The sequence below is a fragment of the Anopheles coluzzii genome, chromosome 3, assembly GCF_943734685.1.
Source record: "Anopheles coluzzii chromosome 3, AcolN3, whole genome shotgun sequence".
Lineage (NCBI taxonomy): Eukaryota > Metazoa > Arthropoda > Insecta > Diptera > Culicidae > Anopheles > Anopheles coluzzii.
The window spans coordinates 20,754,777-20,765,312 of NC_064671.1; the positions used below are offsets into that span (position 1 = coordinate 20,754,777).

Here is a 10,536-nt window from a genome sequence, read left to right on the forward strand (position 1 = left end):
TATATTAAGCATTTGGCAATACATTCTTGTACTTTACGTTTCACTTTAACCGATAAGCAATGCGCACTGCTGACCCTTTACAATGCGAAAGGGTTTTCCCCACCCACGTGTACGGTGGTCATTAACTCTGCGCTAGTAACTGCGCACAGGAGAGAAAGAAAGAGAAATTGCTGTACGTCGGAAAGATAAGACAAGCTTTAAAATACCTAATCAAGCAAGTAAAATCTTAATTCAAATCGCATCAAGCTGATAACGGTGTGACTCAGATATTTGCACTGAAAGGGTGGTTCTGGTAACTGAATCACATGGATCAAGGGGTTTTTTTGTGTAACTGGGTTTTAGAGGTTTTACTTTAGTTTGAAATAACGCACGTGCTCAAAAGCGAACGCGCATGCTCGTTTAAAATTGACACGTTGGCCGCCAACTTGCTCCGAATGGGTTGTTTTTATCGAATGCTCTATGGAATGAACCGTCTCCATGGCAACGCTCGAAACAGTTTTCTTCGTTCGTCACTCATAGGCTTGCTCTGGCAGTGGTTGGAAGTATGGTTAGAAGTAAGTTATTTTACAAGTAATTTTATTGTGATAAAACTATAGAGCGATCGAATAATCCTTTCCCCGTTCCCCTCAGTAACGGAACAGCTGATACGCAAAAAGTCCGAGCACAATGAGCTCATCATCGGCACGCTGGAGGAGCTCTCCCTGCACCAGGAAGACATCGAGCGCATCGAGCACATTGGCCACTGGTGTCGGGAGCTGAAAATATTGCTGCTCCAGTCGAACCTTATCCCTCGGTTGGAAAATCTAAATCGGCTCAAAAAGCTCCAATACCTCAACGTAGCGATCAACAACATCGAACGCATCGAAAACCTGGAAGCGCTCGAAGCGCTCCAAAAGCTCGACCTCACGCTCAACTTTATCGGCGAGCTGACGAGTGTCGAGAGCCTACGGGCTAACTACAACCTGCACGAGCTCTTTCTTACCGGCAATCCCTGCACCGACTATCCCGGGTACCGGGAGTACGTCATCATCGCTCTGCCCCAGCTCGCCCACCTCGATGGGAAGGAAATTACGCGCAGCGATCGGCTGCTTGCCGCCAAGCAGTTCCCAACGCTGCGCGAAAGGATCGTTCAGCTCGAGGCGCTGCACAAAATCGAACGCGATGAGCAGCGGGTGCGCGTGCAGCAATCGATCGAGGAGCAGGAGGCGAGCGTGCGCGACCTGCCGGACGATGACGAGCGACGGGCGACCACCTTCTGGCAGCAGAAAAGCGAACACTGTCCGGAGACGCGCATCCAGATGGCAAAGTTTTCACGCCGTGCAAAGGGACAGGCAGCCGCCGGGGGGAAGAATTTGGACCAACCGGATGAACGGAAGCGAACGCGCCGGCTGTTTGCCGAGTGTGGCCGTCCGTATAGTTTGAACGAGCCACGGGTGAACTTTGAGTTTCGCGATGAGCCGGACCGGTTCGAGCTGGATCTGCACGTGTACAAGTATCTGGACACGTCGCTGGTGGAGGTGGACGCGCAGCCGAACTACGTGCGGGTCACGATCAAGGGTAAGGTGTTTCAGCTTGCCCTCAAGCAGGACATCCAGACGGACCGGTCGACCTGCCAGCGATCGCAAACGACCGGCCACATGCTGATTGTAATGCCGAAGCTTAACCCGGAACGAATCGTTGCACCGGCGGAGGAGAAACGCACGAGCCAAGTGAACCAATCACAAGCCACTGGTGGCGGTTTGAAAGGTCCAGTTGACATCCGAAGCATCTGCGGTGGTTCCAGCCAAACGAAACAGCCCCGAATAAATGAAGATGAAGTACCGGACCTGATATAGGGGAAAACGGCCGGAAAAAGAACCGACCGTTGTGTTACTTTATTTCAATGCGCCAGAGCGCTCTTTTCCAGCTCCTTTGCAAAGTTGGCAAAGTCTTCCTCGGTAAACACACTCGGCCCGGCTGCATCCTGCTCGTCCTGGTCGTCGTATGCCGTCACCGAACTGTCGTTGTTGTGGTGATCCTTCTTTGAAACGCGCACTCGCGACACATAGCGACCGGTACGGGCACGCTTCAGGATCTGTTCCGTTCGAAGATAGAGAAAGAAAAAAGGGAAATTAAATACGGAAAAACGTCCCTCCCTTGCATTGCAAATCTTACCGTTTCGCGGGAAACATCGTCGAGGCTTGAGCGGGAGAACATAAGCAGCTTCCTGATGTTATCATCTGTGGGATCGTGCCGGTTGGCGATCTGGTGCCGCACGTCCGTGACGGTGAGTTTTTCCCTGCGCCTTATCATGTCTTTCTCCACCCTTTTACCCTTTTTGCCTACCAGCTCGACGAGCTTCTGGTGTCGCGGTATCAGCTCCAGTGCACTCGCTTTCCTTTTTGTAGCTTTTTCTGGTGGGAAAATTACACACAAGTGCTAGTTGTTCGTTGTGGACAGTAGGACGAGTTGCCTTACCGTCTGTTTTACTCTTTGATGCCGCCAGTTCCTGCTCAGCCAGTATGAAGGCTTTCTTTACTAATGATCTGGACATTTTGTAGTTTGTTTTTAGTTCACTATTACACTATTTAAATGAAAAAAAAGGAGAATTCCAGTTTCACCAAACGGCGCACATGCATTTGTTTACATTTCGCAAAGGCAGCGAGCTCCGGCAACTGTCAAACAGCAATGTTGACATACAGTGGTGGCCAGAAAAAAAGCGACACAGTCCGCTACGTTTCAAATGTTTACACGTGTCATTTCGGATTTTTCCACCAAATTTAAAAAAAAAGCGGAAACACACTCTGATTTGATTTCGATTCTTTTGTGTACAAGCAGTTTTATTTCATTCTGGAATGGAACAGTGTATTAAAGCAGTTCGCTCGTCACACTGCACACACACGCACACCCACCTTTCGCTGCGCTAAAGCTATGGCTATAAATTCCAAAGGGGCGAAATGATTTTTGTTTATAAGACATCGACATCGCTTTGTGCATGTTACTTGTGTTAGATGGAATTGTACGATTAAAAAGAACGCGGTCTCGTATCTCCCCTATCTTTACACACGATCACGATCGACGATCGACGAAGCTACTAAAGGTTCGATTTTCACTATTTCCCGTATAGATTCTTTTGTTTAACAGTAAATAAAACGCTCACGGTAACGCTTCCCCCATCAAAAAACGGTAACGACGCGGCCATACAGCTCCGTAACAAATGTGTGTTTTTTAGAATCATTAACGAAACACTTAGTAAGAATCATAAAACCCGTTTTGTAAAACGTAAAACCCGTGTTTGGTCGTAACGTTACGTTCAACAACTTCGACATGGCTCCGGGTTTCCTCTCCTCTTAGGTAGACTGTGGCATGGCCGGCAAATGGTGTGAACTCGCGCTAAAATGGCAAAATGGCGAAGAAGTGGTAGAAAAAGTATGGCGATGCGCACCACCAAGCAAACACTCCAAGCTCGAATTTCTCCCCCACTCTCCCCCCCCGGAAGCGGTTTAGTTGCGCGGTTCGAGCTAGCTGCTGCCGCTGCTGTTGCTGCCACTGCTGGTGATGCGTTTCCGGCGTGCGCCGGAGTGGTTGGGCAATTTTCAAAGGTTCTCGTCGAGGATGTAGTCCTGGTCGTCCTGGCGGTCCGGCAGGCAGACGAAGAACTCGAACAGATTCAGCACCGGGCCGCGGGAGAACGGGTTCTGGTACCGGCCGCGCTTGTCCCGCAGGTACGGGTAGCGTTTGTAGTTGAACATTTCGTTGGTGGTGAGGTTCATGCAGGCGTGCAGTATCTGGGAAGCGCAATACAAACATACGATCAAACCGGTACCATCCTTCTAATCGACCCCTGAACTTACCGATGTGCAGGTGAGAATCCACCCGAGGCCACAAAACACGAACGCTTCCAGCAGCCCGAGCACGTACAGCAAGCTGAACCCCTCGATCATGACGCAGTAGCAGGCGAAGTAGATCGTGAACGAGCAGTTGATCGCGATGCTCAGCACAAACAGCAGAAACCACATGCGATTGCGCAGCCCCACGCAGTTGTAGATGAACGGACAGTGATGGTCGAAGTACGACACGCACCGATTGCATATGCGGCAGTGCTTCGCCCGCAGTGGCCTCAAACAGCGACAGCTGTGGCAGAGCCGGGACAGAATGATGTTTCGCTTCTTCCACTTGTCAAAGTACGGGATCTGCTTGATCGCCCGGTAGTAGGTGTCGGAGTTGAGTGGGATGTAGCCGGGATCGCGCCTGTTCGCTATGATCCAGCTAATCCACATGACCGCATTCCAGTAGATGAAGCAGTAGTGCGACCGTCGCAGTATGTTCCACGTGATTGGAATGCACTGAAGAGACGTTTATGTGATTTTAGTTAAAAACGTCCACAATGTTTACAACAACGTTCACTTACCCTTATCATGTACATCGGATATCCCCACAGCAGTACCGACACCAGGAACAATATCAACGGTCCCTTCGATGCACCAGCCCCACCGAACAGCATACCCCAAATCTCCGAAATCGGTGGCATCCAGCGGGACTTTTTCTTCATCTCATTGTGCAGCAGCTTCACCACCTCACTGTTCCGGTGGCTCTGGGCCAACATTACCGGCGTCTTCCCATTTTTATCGCGCGGTTCCAGCTCCAGATTGCGCTTCTCGCACAGGATCTTCACGCACTGCAAATTGCCCGACAGGCAGGCCAGATGCAGCGGGGTCGAACCGAAGTTGTCCGTCTTTTGCAGATCCACGCCCGAGTACATTAGCAGCCGTATCAAATCCGCATGCCCCTTATAGGCCGCCCAGTGCAATGCCGTATCACCGTTAATGTCCGTCAGATGGTTTTGCGCGCCCATACCCAACAGATAGGCAGCCGTTGCCGTCCGCCCGTACATGCAGGCCGTCATCAGTGGCGTAAGGCCCTTGAAGTCGGCCGCATTCACAGCTACCCCAGCCTGCAGCAGCACCTGCACGACGGCCGCATGTCCCTTACGGCAGGCCCAATGTATCGGGCGCGGTCCCTGCGTACCTAGGCAGGGCAGATCGACCGGTGCATTGCGCTCGACCAGATAGCGCATCATCTCCACATTCCCATCGAGCGCCGCCCAGTGGGCCGGAGTGTATCCATGCTTGTCCCGAGCGCTCAATGCCTCCTGCCCTACCTTTTCCACCAAATTTTCCACCTCCGACAGCTCGCTGGAACGAAGAAGCGAGGTGGACGTTACGTTTACTGCTCAACTGAAGGCCTGCTTCGACCGTTTTACTTACCCCGATTTGATAACATCGAAAATGTCATCCATGCTGCTCTGGATCAGTACCTCGCTGCTGTCGGTGCGCGCTAGCAGGTTGCTATCCTTCTCCTGCGTCGGCGTCTTCGCCTCCTCCGGATGGTGTGGATGATCACTCTCCTCGGTCACCATGTTGCATGATGCCGTCAGGGGCAGTGCCCACACCAAAGTGCGAGCACTACCAGGACTCGGATGCACTCGGGACTGCGTTTTGATACCGTTGTCGAGCGCCACGTTAGAAACCAAACGCACTCCCACACACACACACAGACTGGTCTGGCCTGGCGCTGGTGGCCTGGCCTCTCGCTACGGTTTCGCTACTCGGAACTGCTTCCGGAACTTTCCTTCGTGCCAATCAGCCACCTTCACCTGGCGTAGTGATGTGATCCGCCTAATTCGGTTCAATGTTTCACCAGGCAGGTGAGATTAATTTCACTAGCAAACCCCACCAACGCAGTAGCCGTTCCACCAAAGAGACCCAGAGACAAAGGCGCCAAAGTGTGACTTCGTTCGAGGACGTCTGGCTCTGGTTTCGCGCTGGTATGACGGATACTGCGGTGATATTGATTTTCCGATTCCGCTGGCAGGCGAGCGTTTGGGACCAGTGAAAACTTTGCCACAAAAGACTGAAGTACAACTTCCGCGACAGTGCTGCGGAGCATGCGTGGTCGGTGGGAAATTTTTGACAACCGGTCGGTTTGCGCCAAAGGTGTGCTGATGGGAAGAAGGGGGGAGGTTTTGTTTTGGAACTCCAGCCGATGGTGCGGTAGGTCAGTGACAAATACCGAGAAATGAATGGGGTGTGTTCTGGGGAATGATAAGTGGGGTATGACATTGTTGAAATTTATTTTTCGTGTTTCGGGTGTTCCCAATTATTTGACGGCATTCTAAAATGCAACAGAAAATGAAAATTTATTAGAATTTAAATCAATGTAATAATCATAACGATAATTTCTCAAAAATTCTTAAATTCATACAATCTGGCAACAATTGCCCGTTTTGGCATTTTCGGAGTCTGCGCACTGCAATCTTGTCAAAAGCATTCACAGGTCTGCAGGTCGAGCAGAACGGGGATGTCCTAGCTACACAGTTTGTTTAGATTTTCACAGAAATTGGGCAAAAGAAACAACATCCAACAAAGTGTTTTTGTGTCCAACAGATTAACTACAGTTTGTGAAACATTTTGCCACTCAACACCGTCCATTTAACGCATACATAATGGGTAAAAATAACAAGGTAAGAGGTGGCATGCTCGATTGATCCACTCTCACGTGCAGAAGTTCAATGGCTACCCGGTGGCCGGCTGGTGTTGACGACGTATAAATAGTTTCCTATCAGTGCCCGTTTGCGTGATGGTGTGTTAAAAGAAACAGTTTCATTTTATACGTTCTTTACTTTGTCTTCACCAAGATTAGGGATTCTTTTATGCTGAAATTGTGCAAGGGGACAACATATGCGCCTGAAATGATGCAATCTGTGTGTAGAGAAATGCGACAGCTCGAGACAAGCATGTACAGCAACATTCATTCAGCATTTAGTGCTAATTACTGTATATGATTGTATGTGAAAGGATAAGAAATCAATTTAGTTATATTTCCTGGCAAATACTTAAAAAATTCTCTCACTTCACAAAACAAAACAGTTTCCTAAATTAATCGATGAAACGTGTAACCAATGGGGCCTCGAGCTTGCACCGTGTAAACGAAGCTTCAGTTCGACGTTTCGCAATTTGACAGCTGTCAGGCAACAGCCGTCTCCCACGACAGCAGCACCGCGAACACGGCAGAGAACGGATTTTTGCTTTACCAATCGATTCAATTTCCACTTGTTATTTAGTTCGATTAGTTAGTGTATCGTCGGTGAGGAAAATGCCGGAAAACGCACCAACCGCCGAGCTGGCCGGCCTGGATCTGAACAAGCAAAAGGCATGAGTTTACACCAACAGAAAACATCACTTTCCTCTACTTTCCTTCTACTGCTTCCCTCTAAAAAATACCCCTCGGCGCATTGAAACCCTACCCTGGGTCAGCACTTTGCCGACGTGTGTGCGTGTTTCGGTGGTTGTGTGGTACAGGGAAAAAGTGTGCACCGCATTTGTAAACGAAAGCGAATAGATGAACATTTGAAGAACGGTACAAAGGGCCCGCGAAATGCAACAGACAGTGGGTGTTTTCGTGCGCCACTCGGCCCGATGGTCACTGGTGGCTGCTGGTGGACCGGGTGCGGCATACCGTGCGAGTGGCAGCCGGGAATGGTTGCGATTACGGCAGCTGCATCGACTAGCGCAACCGACACTGGGAAGCCAGCGGCAGAGCAACCGTCCCTTGGCAACACTGGTTCGTTGGGTGATGATAATGGCCCCAGCAGAGGGCAAATTTTCGTTTTAATTTACCCTTTTCGTTTGTTTCTTTTATGTTTTACAATGGGTGCCGCCTGTGCTCCGTACAGCCAGAGTGACATAACCTCGCAAAATAGTGCATGGGGTGAAACAGGGTGGCTTGTTTTGAAGATGCGTGCACGTTTAAGACGTCACACACATGGGGCTTGGGGCGACGGCGGTACAATGGAAACGATTTTGTTTAGTTGTTTATTTTAGAGAGAAAAAAAGCTAAATATGTGTCCTCGTGGCTTCTAACAGGTTGTCCGTTTCTGTCGTTATTTGCAGGCAAGCAAGGCAAAGAAGGAGAAACAGAAGAATGCTGCCGCGGATAAAGGTATGTGTGGTCGTGGATCGTATGACGCATACTAGCGGATATGATTAATAGTGTGTTGCACTAGCCTGATGCAATAATTACCTTTTGTTTCGTACAACCTGCAGCTGCTGCACCGGCCCCAGCATCGGGTCAAGCATCGGGTGCCGCGCAAGAAATGAAGGACGGACCGGAATTCATTGACCATCGTATCAAGATCTACGATGAGCTGATGGCGCAGTACAAGGAGGAGCTGGAGAAGCGGGAGAAAACCCCGATCAAGGTCACGCTGCCGGACGGCAAGCAGGTGGATGGGTTAAGCTGGCAGACGACCCCGTACGATGTGGCACGCGGCATTAGCCAGGGCTTGGCGGACAACACGGTGATTGCGCGCGTCAACAACGAGCTGTGGGATTTGGATCGTCCGCTCGAGGGTGACTGCAAGCTGCAGCTGCTCAAGTTCGACGATCCGGACGCACAGGCCGTCTTCTGGCACAGCTCGGCGCACATTCTGGGCGAAGCGATGGAGAAGCGCTACGGCGGCCATCTCTGCTACGGACCGCCGATCGACAACGGGTTCTACTACGACATGTTCCTGGAGGGCAGCGGCATTTCCAACCAGGACTACGGTGCGCTCGAGTCGGAGGTGAAGCGCATCGTGAAGGAGAAGCAACCGTTCGAGCGGCTGGAGATGAAGAAGGCCGACCTGCTGCGCATGTTCGAGTACAACCAGTTTAAGGTGCGCATCCTGAACGAGAAGGTCACCACGGAGACGACCACGGTGTACCGGTGCGGTCCGCTGATCGATCTGTGCCGCGGTCCGCACGTGCGCAACACCGGCAAGGTGAAGGCGCTGAAGGTGGTGAAAAACTCGGCCACCTACTGGGAGGGCAAGGCGGACGCGGAAACGCTGCAGCGCGTGTACGGCATCTCCTTCCCCGACCCGAAGCAGCTGAAGGAGTGGGAAAAGATCCAGGAGGAGGCGGCCAAGCGCGACCACCGCAAGCTGGGCAAGGAGCAGGAGCTGTTCTTCTTCCACGAGCTGTCGCCCGGGTCGTGCTTTTTCCAGCCGAAGGGTGCCCACATCTACAACACGCTGATGGGCTTCATCCGCAGCGAGTACCGGAAGCGCGGCTTCCAGGAGGTCATCTCACCGAACATCTACAACGCGAAGCTGTGGCAAACGTCGGGCCACTGGCAGCACTACGCGGAGAACATGTTTTCGTTCGAGAGTGAGAAGGAAACGTTCGCGCTGAAGCCGATGAACTGTCCGGGCCACTGCTTGATGTTCGACCATCGCAATCGGTCGTGGCGCGAGCTGCCGCTGCGCATGGCCGACTTTGGCGTGCTGCATCGCAATGAGCTTTCCGGTGCGCTGACCGGGCTGACGCGCGTGCGCCGGTTCCAGCAGGACGATGCGCACATCTTCTGCATGCCGGACCAGATACGGGAGGAAATTACGGGCTGTTTGGACTTTTTGCGCCACGTGTACACCATCTTCGGGTTCACGTTCAATCTGGTGCTGTCGACGCGGCCGGAGAAGTACCTCGGCGAGATAGAGGTGTGGAACGAGGCGGAAAAGGCGCTGGCCGACTCGCTGGACAAGTTCGGCGAGCCGTGGAAGGAAAACCCGGGCGATGGGGCGTTCTACGGGCCGAAGATTGACATTACGATCATGGATGCGCTGAAGCGCAACCATCAGTGCGCCACGATTCAGCTCGACTTCCAGCTGCCGATTCGCTTCAACCTGAACTACATCGATGACAGTGGGGAGAAGAAGCGGCCGGTCATTATTCACCGGGCGGTGCTCGGCTCGGTGGAGCGTATGATTGCCATTCTGACGGAGAATTACGCCGGCAAGTGGCCGTTCTGGCTGTCCCCCCGGCAGGTGATGGTGGTCCCGGTCGGACCGGCGTACGACGATTATGCGGACCAGGTGCGGCAGCGGCTGCACGAGGCAGGATTTATGGTGGAGGCCGATCTGGATGCGGGCGATACGATGAACAAGAAGATTCGCAATGCGCAGCTGGCACAGTTTAACTTCATTCTGGGTAAGAGTGGGAGAAGTTGTGAGAACTGGGATGACATTTCATGGAATTTCTTTTCTATTTTATATTTGCACAGTGGTTGGCGAAAAGGAACGCAGCTCAGAAACGGTCAACGTGCGCACACGCGACAACAAGGTGCACGGCGAGGTGACCGTCAACGATCTGGTCACTAAGCTGTCCAAGCTGCGCGACGAGTATGCACGCGGTGAGGATCAGTTTTAAGCGGAATTGGCGACCATTTCTCCCCCGGAAGCATTTAGAGAGCGCTAACGTCGCGCAATTGTGTTTGCCGCGCAAAACGTGGCCGCGTAAATTAGACAGGGTCTGACAATTCTTTGATTTTTTTCTACGTAAGTTATTGCTCATCATTCGTTCTGCTTGGCCCATTCTTATTCGCGCTACAGATACTGAAATGGAATAAAATTCGTTCAAAAACATAAAAAATCGGCGGTTGAGATTTTGTTGGAAAAAATGTGCGATTACATTCCGAAAAGAGGATGCAAAGAAAAGAAAACCCAAAATAAACAACCCC

At 51.5% G+C, this 10,536-nt stretch overlaps 4 protein-coding genes across 6 annotated transcripts; 2 read left to right on the forward strand and 2 right to left on the reverse strand.

Annotated features, from left to right (window-relative positions):
• The first annotated feature begins 41 nt into the window (after positions 1-41).
• On the forward strand, positions 42-1,991 carry LOC120955127 (protein tilB). Its single transcript, XM_040375660.2, has 2 exons — positions 42-554; positions 631-1,991. The coding sequence occupies exons 1-2, from the start codon at positions 545-547 to the stop codon at positions 1,833-1,835; spliced, it is 1,215 nt and encodes a 404-aa protein (XP_040231594.2). The 5' UTR covers positions 42-544; the 3' UTR covers positions 1,836-1,991.
• LOC120955128 (uncharacterized) lies at positions 1,833-2,633 on the reverse strand. The gene is made up of 3 exons (XM_040375661.2): positions 2,458-2,633; positions 2,155-2,393; positions 1,833-2,074 (listed from the first exon to the last, which is right to left on the reverse strand). The coding sequence occupies exons 1-3, from the start codon at positions 2,531-2,533 to the stop codon at positions 1,880-1,882; spliced, it is 510 nt and encodes a 169-aa protein (XP_040231595.2). The 5' UTR covers positions 2,534-2,633; the 3' UTR covers positions 1,833-1,879.
• A 524-nt stretch (positions 2,634-3,157) lies between these two features.
• Positions 3,158-5,914, reverse strand: LOC120958718 (uncharacterized). Its single transcript, XM_040381693.2, has 4 exons — positions 5,247-5,914; positions 4,391-5,174; positions 3,834-4,325; positions 3,158-3,767 (listed from the first exon to the last, which is right to left on the reverse strand). Exons 1-4 carry the CDS (start codon positions 5,396-5,398, stop codon positions 3,576-3,578), a joined length of 1,620 nt encoding a protein of 539 aa, XP_040237627.1. The 5' UTR covers positions 5,399-5,914; the 3' UTR covers positions 3,158-3,575.
• Positions 5,915-6,317: 403 nt separating this feature from the next.
• Positions 6,318-10,448, forward strand: LOC120954728 (threonine--tRNA ligase 1, cytoplasmic). Of its 3 annotated transcripts, none has more exons than XM_040374900.2 (4): positions 6,318-6,502; positions 7,932-7,980; positions 8,085-10,007; positions 10,081-10,448. In XM_040374900.2, exons 1-4 carry the CDS (start codon positions 6,485-6,487, stop codon positions 10,224-10,226), a joined length of 2,136 nt encoding a protein of 711 aa, XP_040230834.2. In that variant the 5' UTR covers positions 6,318-6,484; the 3' UTR covers positions 10,227-10,448. The 3 variants fall into 3 exon arrangements, with proteins under 3 accessions (XP_040230834.2, XP_040230833.2, XP_040230832.2); XM_040374899.2 differs by lacking the exon at positions 6,318-6,502 and adding an exon at positions 6,999-7,191; XM_040374898.2 differs by lacking the exon at positions 6,318-6,502 and adding an exon at positions 7,206-7,602.
• Positions 10,449-10,536: the final 88 nt, after the last annotated feature.

Bases quoted from the DNA above. Each gene is read 5' to 3' on its own strand.
- LOC120955128 (XM_040375661.2), bottom strand. From the start codon at position 2,533: ATGTCCAGATCATTAGTAAAGAAAGCCTTCATACTGGCTGAGCAGGAA. The intron at 2,394-2,457 runs GTAAGGCAACTC...TTTTCCCACCAG, and splicing joins ATCAAAGAGTAAAACAGACG to AAAAAGCTACAAAAAGGAAA. The intron at 2,075-2,154 runs GTAAGATTTGCA...CGAACGGAACAG, and splicing joins ACGATGTTTCCCGCGAAACG to ATCCTGAAGCGTGCCCGTAC.
- LOC120958718 (XM_040381693.2), bottom strand. From the start codon at position 5,398: ATGGTGACCGAGGAGAGTGATCATCCACACCATCCGGAGGAGGCGAAG. The intron at 5,175-5,246 runs GTAAGTAAAACG...TCTTCGTTCCAG, and splicing joins TTCGATGTTATCAAATCGGG to CGAGCTGTCGGAGGTGGAAA. The intron at 3,768-3,833 runs GTAAGTTCAGGG...TGCGCTTCCCAG, and splicing joins GGATTCTCACCTGCACATCG to ATACTGCACGCCTGCATGAA.
- LOC120954728 (XM_040374898.2), top strand. From the start codon at position 7,417: ATGCAACAGACAGTGGGTGTTTTCGTGCGCCACTCGGCCCGATGGTCA. The intron at 7,981-8,084 runs GTATGTGTGGTC...TACAACCTGCAG, and splicing joins GAATGCTGCCGCGGATAAAG to CTGCTGCACCGGCCCCAGCA. The intron at 10,008-10,080 runs GTAAGAGTGGGA...ATATTTGCACAG, and splicing joins ACAGTTTAACTTCATTCTGG to TGGTTGGCGAAAAGGAACGC.